This window comes from Notothenia rossii (assembly GCF_949606895.1).
Source record: "Notothenia rossii genome assembly, chromosome: 5".
In the NCBI taxonomy this organism is placed as follows: Eukaryota; Metazoa; Chordata; class Actinopteri; order Perciformes; family Nototheniidae; genus Notothenia; species Notothenia rossii.
Genome location: NC_136903.1, coordinates 469,672 through 488,280, shown reverse-complemented (window position 1 = coordinate 488,280; position 18,609 = coordinate 469,672). Strand labels below are relative to the sequence as shown.

Here is an 18,609-nt window from a genome sequence, read left to right as displayed (position 1 = left end):
AACACTACTCGAAAATGAAGTACTTGGTCTAAATAGATTTTCTTTAAGAATGTGACTCTTAAAAACACTTTGAGATTTTAACACTATTTCAGTGAGACAATGCATTTTTCTTTTCTTTTTTTTGTTGTGCAAAATTACAGATTTACAGGAACTATCCGAGAATCAAACCTCTTAGTCCAGGGGTGTCCAAACTGCGGACCATTTTGAATCGGCCCTCAGCAAATTCAAAAAGTATAATGACTTTAGTAGAATGTTGTAGAATTGTACTTCTTAAATATATATGATCAATTATATTACACTGTATTCATATGTTAATAAGCTTAATTTTCAAATAAATTCTGTCAATTAGAGTTGAAAACATGTTCTAACAAATCATAGTTGATAAGAAAAAATCCCAATGACTTATTTACATAACAAGCTTGAAATACACCCTTTATATTTCCTCTTATTAGCAATCTGAAGCTCTGTTTTAAGGAATTAACTGCCAACAGAATAAATGAAACCCTCTGGAGAGCTGTGAGGTAAGCTGTTTTTCACTAAAGCATTTTCAAGCGTCAAGAATAATTTACCAAATTATTATAATTTTCCCAACTTCCCAACGTATGAGGCTACAAGTGAGTGGCCCAGCCCTTCCTATATTTTTCTGTATCTGGCCCTTGTGAGTTTGGACCCCACTGCTGTAGTCATAATTCATGTATCTTCAGTCGGGTCAACCAAAGCAAAAACTCAAGTCCACAATCTCTGGTTGTTCGTATCAAACTTTCATTTATTGTGTATTTTCAGGCGGTTGTGTAAATGAGAACTATTTTTCCTCAGACAGAAAAACAATGTGCCTTGTGATTACTTCAGGGACCTTTTCAGGAAATTGCGTGTGTCAACAACACTTGTTTATCACACAAACGGACTCTTTTGACACTCTTTACAACAGTTAATATTCAGACACAGAGAACTCGTCCACACTGAAATTTAGGCATAAATAACACTTAGATATCTTCCATAAATATTTCTCTTTACATGTATTTATTTTCTGTTTTACGATCACAATGGTCCTTTCAAAAACAAAAAGCAGCAGCAAAGAAAATATTTTTTATATTTCCGTCCATTTCAGGTGGAATAAAACATTCTCAGTGTAGCACCAGACAAAGTATAAAATAAGTTAAATAGTGGAATAAATAAAAAAACAACAGTGTATGAAATATCCCCCTCCCAAAGCAAACAAACACAAGTATAAAGTTCCAGAAAGGCACTTAAGTTTCATGAAGTCCAACGACAGATGCAGTAAAGGCTTTTTTGAAATAAAAAGAGAGCTTCTATGAATTTAAAACGTATATTTTTTCCCTTAATGTTTTGTTTTGTAATGATTTCTGATGTCAGATAAATCCAGTTTCTCCTCTTAATGGTCCCATAAGTTTGGCTGTTAAACACTCACCCATTTTTCCATTGGTGACCTGAATGCAGCATCATTCCAGGAGGCTGGTTTATAAAAGATACACAAACAAAAACTAGACAAAATATAATTATAAAATACTATTCATTAACCATCTGATTACACCTCTGAATATGTTATATTAAGTATATTTATATATAGAAGACTAGAGCTGCTATTACATCAAATACATATAATAATAAAGAAATGATGGTGACACTAAACCGCTATAGATGTGAGTAGCACCTACGTCACTTCCGGGCAAAAAGTACAGCTCCGTCCACCTTTTGGGGAAAACAACGCTGTCATTTGAATGGCGGTCAATACAAATTCTGAAGTTTTTGCCAATCCGATCAGAAATGTAAGAACACCGTGGATTTTCTGATCTTCAAAGAGCCCGATTACGATGGCCAGTCGGGCAAACAATTACATTAAATCATTGGAAATCGACGATCGGGCTCGATATATGGTTAAATTAAAATCAGTAGGCGACTCTATAATTTCGTCAGCTGTTACTCTAATGAGCGAGGCGGAAAATAATTGTTTTATCATGCCAAAAAGCTGCCGTGTCGTTTATTGCACCTCAAACATTAAAACAAATCCAGAGTTACGTTTTTCTGTACTTCCTCTGAGAAAGAAACTCTGTGGCTTCAGGCTTGATCGCCGTTCAAATGAGTGTTGGTTTCCCCCAAAAGTGGGCGGGGCCGTAAAGTGACATACATGTTACTCTCATCTATGGACATCGATCGCCTACTGCTATATTTAACCATATATCGAGCTCGATAATCGATTTCCAATGATTTAAAGTAATTGTTTGCCCGTCTGGCCATCGTAATCGGGCTCTTTGAAGATCAGAAAATCCACGGTTTTCTTACATTTCTGATCGGATTGGCAAAAACTTCAGAATTTGTATTGACCGCTATTCACAAAAGTGGGCGGAGCCGTCATTTTTGCCCGGAAGTGACACATGTGTTACTCTCATGTATTGATTCATTGATAGATAAAGTAATAAAGATATGTAGGAATAAATGCCTCAATTATCAAATAAGTGTGCACCTGGTTTTTAAATGTGTTTTATTTACTTATTTCTTTCTATGAATAATAGATAAATATTAAGATTTGTCAACTAAAAATACCAATTTGGTTTATTTCTAATTTAGATTTCCAAAATAACACACATTTGTTAATTAAGGCTTTAATTTCTACGTGTATTCATTGAGTTATTTATGTATTGTAATGGCAGCTTTAGTCCTGCATAGATATCTGAGCTTTCATAAGTATTTTTAATATATATATATATTTAATTTCTAGTATGAACATTTACAGCAGCTAATAACCATAAACAGTTTGTAATCAGCTGTTTTTTTCTTCATTCAATAACAAGTTAAACAGAGACACCAAATGTATTTTCACATATTAAATATTTTCGGCCCCAAAATAGACTTGATAAATGAATGTATCCACAATGATTCATAAAAAATAAAACTTCATACATCTGACAAATACAAATAGATATTTACGTCTTGTGTGCACACAGATTTTATGCATCTCGCTCCAGGGAAATAACGTTTACTGTGAAAATCCAAAATGTTGTTGTGTTGTCTTCTGGTTCTCGTCAGTTGTTTATTTTCAGGGTCATGTGATCATTGTTTGTCTGCAGGCAACGTTGTTTCTGCCTGTTCTCCAGCTTGTAAACTCTGTTGGCGAAGGTTGAAGGTCGCTGGTTCGATTCCCTCTGGATCCACTTGTGTTAAGGCGCTCAGACGACAGGAAGCTGTGTTTTAAAGACATTTCCACACGAACACGCTGCAACACACACCACAACAATCAACACACACATTATCACAGGTTCCCTTTTCGGACATTTTTCCAACATTTTTGACTTACTGTACTTTAATTGTATTCATGTTTTCGAAAAACAACACTATGATATTTTTCAGATTTTAAGCCTTTTTTAATAAAAAATGTCGACATACTATACAATGAGTAGGACGAGTTTACCTGCAGTCGTCTCCTCCGGTGCTGATCACGTATTTGTCTTCGTGGGAGAAGCGGATGTTTGTCACGTGAGCCGAGTGACCGAGGTAGCGCTTGTGTTTGGCCTGCAGACAGAATAAAAAAGTTATAGCGTGTTTTTTTCAACGCCAACACTTTTACACACTTTGACATTTAATATGTTCTCGTATCCTATATTAAGACTAATTATGACTTTTGCATGGAATCACTTACTATGATTTGAAGGCTTTTTCTACACTAATCTACGAGACTTTCTAACCTGTATTGCAAAGATATTGCCACCAAATAAATGACGATTTTAGTTTTAGTTTAATTTGGTCAGCTGTGAGAAAAAATATCCAAAGACCTACTGAATGGATGAATGTTTGTCCTGTGATGAAAAGTCATAAAAGAAGTTCACCACCTTCCAGCGGTCTTGACTGTATTTAATTGAAAACACGATACACTCACAAACTTCTCTGTGCAGGGGAAGTCGAACAGTTTGACCAAACCGAAGTCGTCTCCCGTGGCAACGTTCAGGCCGCCGTGAGACACACACGCACAGCTGACCTCCGCTTTGTCTGCGTTTCGAGGCCAAATCCCCAAAACTTCATCTCCCAGGATGCTGAGGGAGAGACAGGAATTGTTGTTTTTAAATATATATATATATATATATAAGAAAATTAACCTGTAGATTATTACTACTATTTGTGTAGTTTGAATACATGTTTATTCATACGCACAGTATTCTTAACATATATAAAATGCATCCTGTTACATTTATAATTTCTCTGGCCCATTGTAGCTTGTTTTGAATATGTACATTTGTCCAAAAATGTGTTATGTGTAAGGTTTGGGTCACTTTAATCGTTGTTTGGGTGAGAAAATTATTTTATGCCATATATTTTCTGATTTAAAAAAAAATAATTCTGACTTTGTCTGAAAGTTATCCAATTTGTATACAATGACTTCCTTTTTTCCTGACCATTCTGTGGGTTTTTTTTTATCATAATATGTACAACAGTTTTAGATAACATTAATGTTTCATCGTATCTGATATTTTAAATAAAGTGTGTGTGTTACCTGGTCCAGGTTGCCCAGGTGATTCTGTCGATGATGGTCTGGTCGCTCACCGACTTTCCCGAAGGAACCTCAAACACCTGCCGCTTATAGGCTCCTGTGGACACCTACACACACACACACACACACACACACACACACACACACACACACACACACACACACACACACACACACACACACACACACACACACACACACACACACACACACACACACACACACACACACACACACACACACACACACACATTTAAATATTTCTTATACAGATAATTCAAAAGGTAAAATAATCAGACTTTTAAAAAAAAAAACAATTGTCAGGTTGTTTGTGTGTGTGTGTGAGTGTGTGAGTGAGTGAGTGAGTGAGTGAGTGTGTATGTGTGTGTGTGTGTGTGTGTGTGTACCTGTATGTGGCAGCTGTCAGCGGAGAAATCGAGCTGCAGGATGAAGGCGGGCAGGTCGCTGCAGTAAACCAGCCGGCTGAGAGTGGGTCCTCCGCTCACATCGTAAACATCCACCGTGTTCTCCACCGAGGCAACCGCCAGCAGAGAGCGGTCGGGACTGAAGCTGCACACACACACACACACACACACACACACACACACACACACACACACACACACACACACACACACACACACACACACACACACACACACACACACACACACACACACACACACACACACACACACACACACACACACACACACACACACACACACACACACACACACACACACACACACAAAGTGCCTTTATGAGAAAATGTACGTCAAGCATTAGTCAACATCCCAACAGAATTTGAAGGATGACGATGCACATCGAAATGAAACTTAACATTTGATAAGTGACCAGCAGCTAATGGGACAAAAAGGAATGAGATCACGCCGTAAAAAAAGTTTAAGTCTAAAAGTCTTTACTATCTCTTCATCAACTGGACGACAGACAACAATTAATAACAAATAACAATTTAACACACATTTCAGCATTCAAGACACACACACACACACACACACACACACACACACACACACACACACACACACACACACACACACACACACACACACACACACACACACACACACACACACAGACACACACACACACACACACACACACACACACACACACACACACACACACACACACACACACACACACACACAGGCTTTCCCTCTCTTTCTCTCTTCCCTACCGGATGTCCTGGAGGGCGATGCTGCGATCTCGTTTCTTCGCCCACACCTTCAGCGAGTTGGTGAGGAGGAGGAGGAACTCTCCGTTCTTCATCCCGACCGCCAGCATCTCTCCGTCTGCGCTGAAGCTCACACAGCGAGCCGCGGCGCCCACACACACCTTGTTCAACAGTTTCTGCAGAAACAGAGAAGAGGCAACGTTAGAATCCCCTTCATTCACATTTAAGGGAATACATTATGCCTCTAAGGTTTGCATGAACACACACATGCATAGCAGTCTAGAAAGCATTGTAATACATCCATCCATCAATCAATCAATTAATCCATCAATCAATCCATCAATCCATCAATCCATCAATCCATCAAAGTTTATTTATATAGCCCAATATCACACATGTCATATTTGTCTCAGGGGACTTTACAGTGTTTACAGAATATGAATACGACACCCTCCGTCCTTGGACCCTCACATCGGATAAGGAAAACCCCCATACAAAATGTAATGGGAGAAACCTCAGGGAGAGCAACAGCGGAGGATCCCTCTCCCAGGACGGGCAGACGTGCAATAGATGCCGTGTGTAAATTGAAAAGATATTACATTTACAACATAGGTAGACCAAATGCTTATACAATTCATATGTGTATATAAGAAGAAGATCAAGATGGATCCAGGAATCTGCAAATACGCAAATGTCCCTTTGAGTCCAGTGGGTCGCACCGTTTCTGTTTCAGCCTGTTACGACCCTGGGTCGTTAGGTCATTTGTGTGTGCATTTTTCCCTCCTCCTGTGTCTGTGAGTGTGTGTGTGTGTGTGTGTGTGTGTGTGTGAGTGTGTGTGTGTGTGTGTGAGTGTGTGAGTGTGTGTGTGTGTGTGTGAGTGTGTGTGTGTGTGTGTGTGTGTGTGTGTGAGTGTGTGTGTGTGTGTGAGTGTGTGAGTGTGTGTGTGTGTGTGTGTGTGTGTGTGTGTGTGTGTGTGTGTGTGTGTGTGTGTGAGTGTGTGAGTGTGTGTGTGTGTGAGTGTGTGTGTGTGTGTGTGTGTGTGTGTGTGTGTGTGTGAGCAAGCAGGTGGTGCCCGTTAACTGATTAGCTACCTCCTGCATGCTGATTGGTCCACCTGAGGAGACGGGAGCATATTAAGCGGCAGCCGTGCAGTTCCTCGGCCGCTCTCTCTGACTTCTCCTTCTCCCAAAACAAATTTGCGTTACGATATCTGTCCTGTTGTGCTAATACTTATTTATACCGTATACCGATCCTTCTCTTGTGTCATGAGACTGTTGAAAGAAAAGCTACTGAACCTGTCTTTGTAGACACACTTTACTTTTTTCTTAGGAGTGCAAAACCCTTTTCTTTTGAGTATTCGTTTTCTCCTGTTTTCACAGTAGAGTAGGTAAGAAGCCTGTATGTTTCTTTTCTCTTTCGTTAGGTAAGATTTTTGTGTTTAAAGGTTTGTTTTGTTTTATGGTTTTGTTAATCCTGTTTGTAATAATCTTTTGGTAATTAAATTTACCAAACGGCATTCTCTGACTCGGTGTCCGTGTTCTTGGGAGTGGGGAGAGTGCAAATGTTGTGCTGCGTCTAGGTTCCCCTAGACCTGGGCGTAACAGCCATCATACTGTATACAGTAATCTCATGTAGCCAAAAAGGGAAATATGAATTATGTGGAATATTCATTTTGTTTGATAATGTTGTGAGGAAAGTGTGGGGTGGGGAAATGATCGATACAGCATCGTATTGCGATACTTTGCGTGGCGATATTGAATCGATACACGGATGCCAAGTATCGATATTTTATTATATCAACTATTCATATTGCAAATCCAAATTCAAGTTGTTTGTAACACTTGCTTTTTCAATCCACTAGATGGCGCTGAGCTTTTTCTTGGGGAAAGTCAGTGGGATTGGCAGGAAGTTAGTCAAAACAAAGATGGAGTCAGGGGAGAAAGAAATCGTGGCTTAAGTATCGCGATAGTATCGTATCGTGGGGAGCCTGGTGATTCCCACCCCGGCCCTAGTGTGTACCTTGTCCTCGAGGTCCCACAGTCGGATGGTGGCGTCCTCGCTGGCGGTGATGCAGATCTCTTTGGTGGGGTGGGCCGTCAGACCCCAGATTCCCCCCCGAGCGTGGCTGTCCAGCAGCAGGTTGCACGCCGCGTTCTTCTCCCCGACCTCGATGATCTCCCCGTCCTTCGTCCCCACCAGGATCTTACCCTGAGGATGAGGAGGATATATATATATTATATATAATATAAATAGTGCAGAATAGTCTATATACAAGTAATTGGAATATTGATATACATAAGTTGCAAACAGATGAAGCGAAGAGGAAGAGGGGAGATGATGAAGATTTTAAATATGAAATAATGAGTCCTGACCTTCCCTCTGCAGACGGAGCGCACACACTCCACCTGCTGCCCCGTCTCCAGCTGGAACGCTCGACAGCGCTTCATCTCCTGATCCCAGAGCTTCACTGCACCCCCCTCCTTAGTCCTGACACACACACACACACACACACAGATTATTATAAATAAAATGATGCTTACTGTAGTCTCAGGTAAAAAAATCTACAGAATAAATCAGTTTTGAGAGATTTTCTTTGTTAAAATTGTGTTTTCGGTTCATTTTCTGTGTGTGTGTGTGTGTGTGTGTGTGTGTGTGTGTGTGTGTGTGTGTGTGTGTGTGTGTGTGTGTGTGTGTGTGTGTGTGTGTGTGTGTGTGTGTGTGTGTGTGTGTGTGTGTGTGTGTGTGTGTGTGTGTGTGTGTGTGTGTGTGTGTGTCTCACGGCCTCTCCTTGCCCCCGGTGACGATGAGTCCGTCCCTCAGCGTGGTGTACATGGTGAACACCGGTCCTGTGTGAGCCTTCGCCACCACGCGCAGCAGGAAGTGATCCCGCCACACGTACACGTCCCCGTTAATCGCTCCAGTGAACGTCAAGTTATTCTACAAACACAAAACAAATATATATTTGTAACACATTTCTTAGACAATTTGAGGACATTTTTATGATTGATTTCACTTCAATACAAGGCATCCTAAACTATTTTCTTAAGGCAAGGCAAGGCACCTTTATTTATATAGCACATTTCAACACAAGGCAATTCAAAGTGCTTTACAAACATGAAAGAAACATATAATGAATTGACATTAAAAAACACTCCTTTAAAAGCAACGACACATGAATGAAAGTGACAGTGCAGTGTGAGATACACACATCTGAAATGTTTAGGTCTGACTCAATCATTGCTCACTGTTTAGCAGAAATAGTTTTCCATCACCTCCCTTTCTTTCTACTTTCTTGTTTAACTTGTCCTTTAGTTATTTCAAATGTGTCCTGCTAAATGAACCCTCCTTTGGAAAATTCTAATCTGACCCCATGGTACCTTTTAGTTTTCGCCGATTTTTATATATATTTTTGCACATAGTAAGTTTACCTTGTCTTTCTAGGACTTAAGACATTTGTCACATAGATTTTGCACTTCTTTTACTAACCTTGCATTCATATAATATCTGGTATATATATATTTTTCATTTATTTATACACCTATTTATCGGCCATTAAAAAAAAAAAAATCACATGTAATGACAATTCCACTAATATCAAGTTTGGATGATGGAAGGATGAATGTCCGGTGCCTTGCTCAGGGGCACCACGGCAGGGCAGGAGGTGAACTGGGACCTCTCCAAGTAGCAGTCCACTCTCCATATTTAGGTCTGGTCGGGGACTTGAACCGGCGACCCTACATTTTTCACACATTTCTTTGACACCTTTAAACTTTATTTTAAAAACATAATGACCAAATATTTGTAGGAACTTTTCACAGATTTCTTGGACATTGTTTTGGACATTTATGACAAATGTTCACTTATTTATCTGCAATCTTTAACACATTTTTGACATTTTCAAAAATAAAATGATGATTTGAACTAATGTTAAACATTTTGCATTGAATTCGTGATTTATTTAGAATAAAGTGTAGGTCACCTTTTTCTCGGCAAGTTCCTTTTATGAATAGAGAATACTCCATGGTTTACTATGCTCATAACTAGGGATGTAACGATACCAAAAACTCACGGTACGATAATATCGCGATAACAAGTCCACGGTACGGTATTTATCGCGATATTGAATAATAAAGGGAAGGAAAAAAAAATCATAATTTTTTTTTTCAATAAAACATTTTTTTACTCGAAAAATGTTTCTTTATTACATAATAAATCTGATTTTTACAGCCTTTTTGTAGGATAGCAGTATTTTAAAGTGTCAAAAACAAAGTGACAGTAACAGACTGGAACAAGAAAACCAGTGTTTTTGTACCTACTGGTACTACCAAACAAAGTAAGCATTTTCTTTATGCCACTGCATCTCACAAATAAACAAGGACATTTAATAATCAGACCCTGCAATAAAATAAATCAAGTTTCACTTTAGTTTTTCAAGTAACTCAACTCAAACTCACTAGTCACTCACTCAGCATCATCAGACAGGTTTTTAGGAATATGAGAATGTCCACATTTCCAGGTATTTATAAGCTGGGGTGTTTGGGCATTTACAATATCCCCTGCTCTGGAAACAACTCTCTCGCTTGGTACTGATGTTGCTGGGACCCCAGTGGTCGCGTTAACCGAATATTTTATTTAACAATGACAGAAAAATCTGAAAGCAGTCTGTCATTTTGACAGATTAGAACAAACTCGGAACAGCGCCAACGTTTCCCCGCAGCGAGGCTCTGCTGTTATGCCGTGTTATGCATGCCCTCCAAAAGGAAATGATATAGTTCCCAAACCGTACTTTGCCGTACAGATCAATACATGTCTGGGAGGTTTTGCTTCACGCTGTGCGCGTCCCGCGAGGTGCATGCACACACGGCATAACACCGCCCCCCCCCCCACCGTTGACAGTTCACGAGCATGCTCTATCGTGATATGTTCAGACCCGACGGGTAATAAGGGATTTTGACGGATATTTTACGATCCTGTCTGTCAAAATGACGGACAGCGAAAAAGTCTAACGCCAGGCCTATTGACAGGGCGAGATATAAATATATGGTTGGTACTTGTCAATGTCTCTAGGTGTGTAAATGTAGCCCTGTAAATACGATGTCCTTTTGTGTTATCTGTTGTTTTATTTTCATGTTGTAACCTACTTGCTGCCATGTTGGACAGGTCTCTCTTGAAAAAGAGATCGAGGATCTCAATGGGACCACCTGGTTAAATAAAGGTTTAAAAAAAAAAAAGTGTTTAAAAAAAAAAATATTTTTTTTTAAAAATTATTATTTTTTAAAAATCGCGGTAGATTTTGTCAGTCTCACGACGGTATTGGGAAGTTTATTTACCGCGATACCGCGATATTCGGTATATCGTTACATCCCTACTCATAACATTTGATTTGGACAGTTGTGGTTTAATTAAACAACAACAGCAAGATATCTTTATCTGACTCACAGCCCCGAATGCGACGGACAGCATGGTCTGCATGCGTGCGTCCTCCACCGTGCCCACTACGCCCTTCCTGTACATCAGAGCGCCGCCCGCCAGCGTCCAGAACTTCACGTGTTTGATTCCCACCGACACGAACTGCGAGTCTGAGTCCGGGCGAAACTCCACCACGAAGATCCGGTCGGGGTGTCCGGCCTTACTGCAGACCTTGGATCCTGCAGAGAGACATATGGGTTAATGATACTTTAAGGAAAGGCACACAAAGAGGTCTAGGTTCAAACTGGGAAGAAAGAACTTGAACTTATTTAATAATGAAGTCATCTCTTATAGCGACAGCAGAAACAAACAAAGTTGCTGGGAGGCTGAGGCCGGGCCTGTTTGATGTTGTATGACACGCTAAAAAAGAGCACTTGCTGAGATCCAAACTCTGTTGAATTGTAATGTAGTAAAATACGTGATCAGACGTAGACATTGTAATAATAATGATCAAAGCAATCATAATTCTTGCGTTCAACAGTCGGCCCTGTGTCACCCTCTCTTCCACACACACACCTCACGCAGGTGAACAGGATTATAACGAGTGCCGCCCATATCCATGTGACCCAAGCCAACCAATCAATCGTGATCAAACAAATATCTTATATTAAAACCAAACGCATCGCTATACATGTTTCATGGCTCCTACTTCTCTCATATTTTTTACATTTTTTTATATATTTTGATACGGATTTTAGAAATGTTTTGCATATATTTCAGAGAGACACACGTGATTTAATTATACTTTAATAAAAAGACACAAGGAGGTGTATGTTCAAACTATACATTTTATAATGACGTCATCTCTCATATTTTGGAGGATTTTAGAGTTTTTTAACATATATTTCTGACTTTCTTTTTTTGTTTGTGTCCTGAAAATATGTAAAATAATAGTTTGTGCAGGTCCAAACCTTTGCTCAAGAATTGTTAAGAAAAGAAGTTCTGAAAAAGTCGATTTAAAAAATAAAGTCAGAAAAATGTAAAAAAAAAAATCACAAATATTTGGGATTTTTTGAAAAATGACACCTAAACATATATTATAATATACAAAGGTTTTAACTATACTTTCATTAAAAGACACACCGAGAGGTACATTTTCATGCTGGACAGATACTGGGTAAAATAATAAAAGTTTGTGGATGTTCAAAAATGTTCCAAGAAATGTTAAGAAAGATATGTCAGTAAAAATAGGAGAAAAAATTCGGGAGTTTCCGTTGAGTTATGGATCTGAGGAGTACTTCCTGTATGTGAGTATTTAACAAATGTCTGGCCCTCTCTGACCTTCCTGCCAGCGCCACACGGTGATGGTGTGTTCAGGCTGCACGTACCTTCCTGCCACCTCCACACGGTGATGGTGTGTTCAGGCTCGACCTACCTTCCTGCCAGCGCCACACGGTGATGGTGTGTTCAGGCTGCACGTACCTTCCTGCCACCTCCACACGGTGATGGTGTGTTCAGGCTCCACCTACCTTCCTGCCAGCGCCACACGGTGATGGTGTGTTCAGGCTCCACCTACCTTCCTGCCACCTCCACACGGTGATGGTGTGTTCAGGCTCCACCTACCTTCCTGCCACCTCCACACGGTGATGGTGCATTCAGGCTCCACCTACCTTCCTGCCACCTCCACACGGTGATGGTGCATTCAGGCTCCACCTACCTTCCTGCCACCTCCACACGGTGATGGTGTGTTCAGGCTCCACCCCGACGGACAGCAGCAGCTTCCCCGTGGCGCTGAAGTTCACGTAGCCGACGCCTTTAGTGTGCGGACAGCGCAGGATGGACAGCGTCTGTTTGCTCATCGCGTCCCACACGTGGATCGAAGGGGTCGTACCTGTGAAGAAATCACAAGAGGAAACACAGAGAGAATGTATTCATTATATTATTTATGTATTTATTTAACTTTGGCTTAACGGCATTCTACAAGAGGGGTGCAGTTGAAGAAAACGTATGCTACACAACAAAAACAAGACAAAAACAAAACAGTAGTCGTGACTTCCTGGGGTGTGCTTGTTTAATTTGCGGAGGAATAAACAAACAACATCGGGGAATTCTCTGTTCAGATAATGTCACATAAAAAAATATTCGATTTGATAAACGTTTACATTTGAGCACCAAGCATCATTGATGTAAACCGAAAATGTATACCAAAGTTTAATGACAAATTGTGGATACATTTTTTGTTGTCTGGGGTCTTTGGGTTTTAAGGGGCTATGGTGGAGGGAGAGGCGGGGTGCGTTGGATTTGTTTACCTGGCACTTCACTGATGTCGCCTGAGGTGTTGTGAGAGCGACGGGACAAAACATACACACATGAACAGAAAACAAAACAAAAAACAGATAAAAACCTGACGTGAGAGGTTAGTAAAGAGAGATAGAAACTATTATTTATTCTGCTAAAAGTAACGTTTTGTTTATTATTTGAGGCAGTATTTAAAATATTTCTTCAGCCTTCTAAATTGTTATTTTTCTTACTACTAAAAAACGTGATGCATTTAACAAGTGTTTTGCAAAATGGTTTATTTAATGTCATTTTTATTTCTGCTTGGTGCCAATCGACACAATGGACCGTCCAAGAGGGCGCTATCTATGTTGTTATGTTTTTTAGTCCTGCTTTTATATTAATGCATAAGAAATAATAATAAAATGATATAATATAATGGTATAACATTTCGAATCTTGTAATACTTCAAATTGACCTATTTTTTTACATACGTTTGTAGTGTTGTATTGGTACGTTTACTGCAGTAAAGTATCTAAATATTTCTCCAGCACTAAATGTTTTTAATACAATAAATCTCACAAGTTAAGGAGACGAAAAGTAGAACCCTACTTTTCGGCAAATTGAAAAATTACATTCATACTGTATCTTCGCAAAAACAATTTTAAGACACTCCCCTACACACTGATTATAGTTTGTACTTTTAAATTCAGAGTTAGTATTCATTCTCATAGTTGAAAACAAGTGAAGCAAGCAGGTTACACATGAAGCAGAGAGAAAACCATGAAACACACACACACACACACACACACACACACACACACACACACACACACACACACACACACACACACACACACACACACACACACACACACACACACACACACACACACACACACACACACACACACACACACACACACACACACACACACACACACACACACACACACACATACACACACACACACACACACACACACACACACAGTGTGTACCGATCTGTCCGCTGGCGATGACGTTCTTGTACTTGGGGTGCTGGTTGGCGGTCAGAGAGAGGATGTCGTCAGTGTGCTCCAGGTAGAAGCTCTGAGTTCCTGCAGCACAAGAAGACACTCAAACTTCACTCTGATGAAGAAACCCTCTATAATTGTCTCACATGATCATGCCCACAGTGAAAGTTGACCAATGTATTTAACCCATCCTAGTACTAGGAGCAGTGGGAGGTTGCAGGTTTGATTCCCAGCAACCATTTCTGTTACTGGGCAACTTGAAGGGGGCCTATTGGCTAGCGCTCCAACACATTGTACGTGATAGGTTAAGGGGCGGGACCAGAGGTTGCGCTAGATTTTTTTGACGGACAGGATCGTAACATTTCCGTCAAAATTCCAGTATTACCCGTCTGCCTTTACATAATTCTGACGAGGGGGGGGGGGGGGGGGAGAGCACGTTCGTGAACTGTCAACGCCGTGTTAGGCATGCCCACTGCACCCCGCGGGAGCACGCACAGCGTAAAGCCAAAACTCACAGAGATTTCCTTTTCGGCAGGCATGAATAACACGGCAAAACATCGGAGCCTCGCTGCGGGGAAACTTTTGCGCTGTTCCGAGTGTGTTCTAATCTGTCAAAAGGACGGACTGCTTTCAGATTTTTCCGTCATTGTTAAAAAAAAAAAGATTGATATACACCTGAACATCAGCAGGAGAGGACTCTTTAAAGTAGAGACACTACATACTGATATACACCTGAACATCAGCAGGAGAGGAGTCTTTAAAGTAGAGACACTACATACTGATATACACCTGAACATCAGCAGGAGAGGACTCTTTAAAGTAGAGACACTACATACTGATATACACCTGAACATCAGCAGGAGAGGACTCTTTAAAGTAGAGACACTACATACTGATATAAACCTGAACATCAGCAGGAGAGGACTCTTTAAAGTAGAGACACTACATACTGATGTACACCTGAACATCAGCAGGAGAGGACTCTTTAAAGTAGAGACACTACATACTGATGTACACCTGAACATCAGCAGGAGAGGACTCTTTAAAGTAGAGACACTACATACTGATATACACCTGAACATCAGCAGGAGAGGACTCTTTAAAGTAGAGACACTACATACTGATATACACCTGAACATCAGCAGGAGAGGAGTCTTTAAAGTAGAGACACTACATACTGATATACACCTGAACATCAGCAGGAGAGGACTCTTTAAAGTAGAGACACTAAATACTGATATACACCTGAACATCAGCCGGAGAGGACTCTTTAAAGTAGAGACACTACATACTGATATACACCTGAACATCAGCAGGAGAGGACTCTTTAAAGTAGAGACACTACATACTGATGTACACCTGAACATCAGCAGGAGAGGACTCTTTAAAGTAGAGACACTACATACTGATGTACACCTGAACATCAGCAGGAGAGGACTCTTTAAAGTAGAGACACTACATACTGATATACACCTGAACATCAGCAGGAGAGGACTCTTTAAAGTAGAGACACTACATACTGATATACACCTGAACATCAGCAGGAGAGGACTCTTTAAAGTAGAGACACTCCATACTGATATATACCTGAACATCAGCCGGAGAGGACTCTTTAAAGTAGAGCCACTAAATACTGATATACACCTGAACATCAGCCGGAGAGGACTCTTTAAAGTAGAGACACTACATACTGATATACACCTGAACATCAGCAGGAGAGGACTCTTTAAAGTAGAGACACTACATACTGATATGAACCTGAAAGATGATCTTTATTGTTATTTAATTAAACTATCTTGTGTCACATGGGGTTAAAGGTTAAAGCATTCACAGTGAGTGTGTTACCGGTGCTGAGGCTGTGCACGATGGCGGTGGCGGCCGTGTGATAAACGATGTCTGTGCCGTCGTTCAGGTAGTGAAGGTTATTACGACAATCGAATCCTCGAAAACCAAACACGTGCTCCAAAACCAGGTCCTGCAACAGAGTTCAATCGCTATCAGCAAACATTTTTTTTTTCATTTTTTTTTTTTTTTTTTTTTGTGTCACGTCACGTCTGTCCCTCCGGTGCTAGAGCAACGCTGGCGTCTTGTCTGTTGACTGCCGCTTCTACCCCCGGACTGTTTCTGGATGTTTGTTTGTTTTGTCTACGGGTCTCTATGCTGGTTTTCGCCGATCCAAGGCTGCTCTTCACTCCGTTGTGCATCTCTCCAGCTCCGTTTCCATTCATAGGCTCCCTCACTACTGGACTGTATGCTACGTTAGCCATCAAAGCTAACAGCTGGCTCCACTCCGTCACCTTGACTACCCGGTCTGTATGCTACGTTAGCCACCGAAGCTAACAGCTGGCTCCCGTCACAATTGGACTACCTGATTACACCACTGGATTGTTTTTCCTGGCTCTGGGTGTGTTGATCGCTGCTCTGGACTCGGGTGAGTACGCTGTGTGTTTTGTGATGGTGATTGTGCCAACCTGGACCGACCTGTTGTGCGCCGTACATCAACAACAACAACACTCACTCTGTCTGGCTGCCCAGCCGGCGTTCTTGCGGGGAGCCTCCACTCCCCACCAGCTCGTCTACTGTTGGGTAGCTAGGTCCAGACATGGTGCCGCAGGGACGGTCTGGGGTAACCAACACCACACGCATCACTCACTCCAACACCTGGTCCACTGCTGCTTTCACATATCTCACTGCCTACCAACTCCTAGCCAATCAGTTAATAACCACTGCAAATACACTACCTTGGCTACTCTCATCTGCTGCTACCTTTCATCTGCTGCTTGGACTATCTCTCCCGCTGCTTCAGCCTACTACACCACCAACCTCTCGCCCTCTCATCTACACTGCTGCTGACCTCCACAGCCTCAACAACAACCGTCGTCTCCCTGCTGCTACTGCCACCGCAGCTAGCGCCGCTGGGATCCTCCGCCGACGCCGCTACATCCACCGGGGCGCTGGCCTCCCCCGCAACCGACACCTCCCTGACGGTTCACCCATCCCCTCACTCTGGACTATCCCCCACCCCCCCGCCATCCCCATCCACCGCACTGCCAACCTCAACAACCTTTGTACCCCCTCCCCTGCTCCACCATCCATCTCCCTCGCACTCCTGAACTGCCGCTCCCTCTCCAACAAATCACCTGTTATACACGAACTGCTACTCGACAATAACATTGATCTGCTTCTCCTCTGTGAAACATGGCAACAGCCCCTGGACTTCTACGCTCTCAACCAAGCCACTCCCTCCAACTACAGTTTCACTGCCAGACCCCGCGTCTCCGGGCGCGGGGGTGGTCTCGCTGTTCTCCACAAACAATCCCTACACATCACTGAACTGAACCTCAACCTCCCACCTATCTCATCCTTTGAACACCTTGCTTTCTCCCTCCCCAACTCTATCACTACTGTTCTAATCTACCGTCCCCCGAAGCCACACCCCTCTTTCCTCTCTGAACTGTCTGAACTACTCACCATTGCATCCTCTCTATCTTCCCACCTCCTACTTACCGGCGACTTCAACATCCACATGGATCAGCCCAATGCCCCCCTGACATCTGACTTCCTCTCCCTCCTTGACTGCTTCCACCTCACCCAACACATTGACTTCCCCACCCATACCAAAGGCCACATTCTGGACTTAGTCTGCTCCTCCTTTCTACCATTATCTAACCCCCAGCCCCTCCCCTTCCCACTCTCTGATCATCTCTGCATCCTCTTCTCCGCCCCTCTACCCTCCCCCCACAACCCCAAAAAACGCACCATCTCCTACCGCAACATCAAGGCAGTCAACCCCCTCACGCTCTCCCAGCTCATATCCTCTGCCTTCCCGCCCGACTCTGCCCCCTCTTCCCCTGACGACTATGCCACCACACTCAACTCAATTCTCTCTGACTCCCTCGACTCTCTGGCCCCCTGGAAAACCTCCTCTGTTTCATTCACCAACCCCGCCCCCTGGTACACCCCGGAACTCCGTACCATGAAACAGACCGGCCGTCAACTTGAAAGATTGTTCAAACGAACCCACCTCACCGTCCACGCCGAAGCCTATAAAGTTCACATCTCCTCCTACCGTGATGCTCTCCAAGCCGCCAAATCTGCCCACTTCTCCACCCTCATCGACAGCACCAACCGGAACCCCCGCATCCTGTTTTCCACCATCAATAAATTGCTCCAGCCACCTGACATCAATCCACCCTCCTCCCCT

General features: G+C 42.1%; 1 protein-coding gene across 1 annotated transcript; it reads right to left on the bottom strand.

Moving 5' to 3' along the window:
* Window positions 1-742: 742 nt before the first annotated feature.
* LOC307041208 (echinoderm microtubule-associated protein-like 6) lies at window positions 743-17,009 on the bottom strand (the record flags this gene model as incomplete). The annotated part of the gene is made up of 15 exons (XM_079684534.1): window positions 743-3,232; window positions 3,428-3,528; window positions 3,893-4,046; window positions 4,505-4,608; window positions 4,909-5,071; window positions 5,706-5,878; window positions 7,723-7,911; window positions 8,076-8,190; window positions 8,483-8,640; window positions 11,143-11,351; window positions 12,830-13,003; window positions 13,422-13,442; window positions 14,391-14,489; window positions 16,251-16,393; window positions 16,924-17,009. The coding sequence occupies 15 exons, from the start codon at window positions 17,007-17,009 to the stop codon at window positions 3,208-3,210; spliced, it is 1,914 nt and encodes a 637-aa protein (XP_079540660.1). The 3' UTR covers window positions 743-3,207.
* Between the last annotated feature and the right edge of the window lie 1,600 nt (window positions 17,010-18,609).